Below are 2,034 nucleotides of genomic sequence, written 5' to 3' on the forward strand. Positions count from 1 at the left end.
AACCCCGACACATCCCCTGACTCCACTGAGGCCACAGTGAGTGCTGGACAGAGGGAGATTGGAGGGGGCTTCCAGGTACCCATTAGCACAAACTCGCTCCAAACAGCCACTAGTAGTGCCACTGTGGTGACTAGGTGACAAGGACCATGGGTGAGACCACAGTCCTGGGTCCAGCCCTGGCTGCAGGACTCTGCTTCAGGCACTGATGCTCCAGAACTTGCTGAGCTGCAGCAGCAAGGGCCCCCCCGACTCCCCTGCCCAGCTCAGCCTGCTGACATAGCAGGGTTTGGGCACCATGGTGTGGCACAGCTCCCGGTGCCTTCTGCCACCTGCCCGTGCATCACGCTGAGACAGCTCCCCCAGGACCTGACAGCAGCAAACACGGTCATGAGGCAGACAGCGAAGCGTGGACCACGTTAACACTCAGTCCCCTTGCTCCAGACACGGGCTGAAGTGAGCCCTGTGTGCAGCAGTTCCATGTCACAGCGATGCTCTACCAGCCCTCAAGCACAGCACCCATGGGGTGCTCTGCAGTGGCCTGGGACAGCAAAGTGAAACTGGGGGGTCAAGGCACGAAGAGAGGTTACGCCAAGGAACAACCTGGGGTCAAAAGCAAGGCCAAATCCACCCAAAAGAGCCTGTTCGTTGTCCTTGCTGAGTTTTAGCTTGGGTTCATCAGCGCAAGGGGACGAGTGTAAGAAGCCTTTCAGTGCTGGCAGAGGCAGCAGCACCAGTGTGGGGAAAGCTGGGTGAGCGTTCCCAGGGCTGGCACGTGGACAAGACCTTGGTGCAGCTGGACACAAAGCAACATCTGGGCACTGTCACAGAGCAAACCCAGCTCCCAAACCTCTCTGCCACTCCAGACAGTGCCCACTGGGGTGGCAACACCTGCCTGGGTCACAAACAGGCCAAGGGAGTTTTTGAAACCAGTGGTGACCTGCAGTCTTGGGTGGAGCTGCGGGACTACCCTCTTCCTCCTCCAAAACCTCTGTGAACACCCATTGCCCTGTGCAGCACTGCACACTGGCACCACCCATCCCATCTCATCCCATCACACCCCCCCAGCACCATCCAGGGACACGTGGTCCATCAGGTAACACGAGAGCAGTCAACTTACAGCTGGGCCCGTGGATCTTGATGGGCTTGGTGCTGATGAGAGAGTGGGAGCAGTTTTGGCAGACGCAGTCCTTCCCGCTGAACGTGACCTTGTCTCCAATGGGGAACGGCTTCCTGCAGCCAAGGAGAGGCGAGGAGGTGTGAGCTGCTCACTCCCCTCCACACAGTGCTTGGGGCTGCCCATGAGCTCTTTCCCCAGGTGCCAGTGGGACCCACAGCTCTGGGGAGCAGAGGGGCTCCAGGCAAGGGCTACAAAGGGAGGCAAGTGTGCCCATGTGCTGGGGCAGGAAGACCAAGGCAGACATTAAGGCAGGTCTCCAGGCTGCAAAGGGAAGGGTTGGAGCCGTTTCATTGCCTCCCAAGGGTTTCCACCAAGAAAACACAGAGGAGGTGCCTCTGTGGTGCTGAGGGGCTGTGGGCTAAGGAACAGCCCCCTTCCTGGTGCACAGCCAAGGGCTGCACAAGGCTCCTGCAGACAGTCACCGCGTCAGCTCACCTGCAGGTGCTGCATACGAAGCACTTGGGGTGGTAGGTTCTCCCCAGGGCCGAGATGACCTCTCCAGTGATAAAGTCCCCACAGCTATCACAGCGGGTCCCGTAGAGCTGCTGATAGTCATGGGTGCAGATGTACTCCTGGTTCTTAAAGAAGAAGCCTGACTGGGCCAGGTCGCAGCCGCACACTGCAAGGGAGGACATGCACTTGTCAAGGGGCAGTGGACAGGTCCAGGTCCAGCTCCAGGGCTCGGCAGGGATCTCCGAGCCCAACTCTGCTGCCTCTCCAGCAGTGGTCCCAGGGCATCCCTGAAGACACAGCTTTCTGTAGGTATCTCAGAGGGTTTCCATCCCTCCCAGATGCGCTGGGGTCTCCCCTCAGCACCACAAGATGTCAGTGTTGGGCTATGGTGGGGTGCAGGATGG

General features: G+C 59.3%; 1 protein-coding gene across 1 annotated transcript in view; it reads right to left on the reverse strand.

Annotated features, from left to right (window-relative positions):
• ABLIM3 (actin binding LIM protein family, member 3) overlaps positions 1–2,034 on the reverse strand; it is a gene marked incomplete at both ends in the record, with an annotated part of 15,405 nt that overhangs the window by 10,894 nt on the left and 2,477 nt on the right. Inside the window, 2 exons of the mRNA XM_009872740.1 lie at positions 1,118–1,230; positions 1,613–1,796. Of these exons, the coding sequence (XP_009871042.1) occupies positions 1,118–1,230; positions 1,613–1,796 (297 nt within the window). The remainder of the gene's footprint in view (positions 1–1,117; positions 1,231–1,612; positions 1,797–2,034) is intronic.

Source organism: Apaloderma vittatum, unplaced genomic scaffold, assembly GCF_000703405.1.
Source record: "Apaloderma vittatum isolate BGI_N311 unplaced genomic scaffold, ASM70340v1 scaffold25007, whole genome shotgun sequence".
NCBI classification, from domain to species: domain Eukaryota; kingdom Metazoa; phylum Chordata; class Aves; order Trogoniformes; family Trogonidae; genus Apaloderma; species Apaloderma vittatum.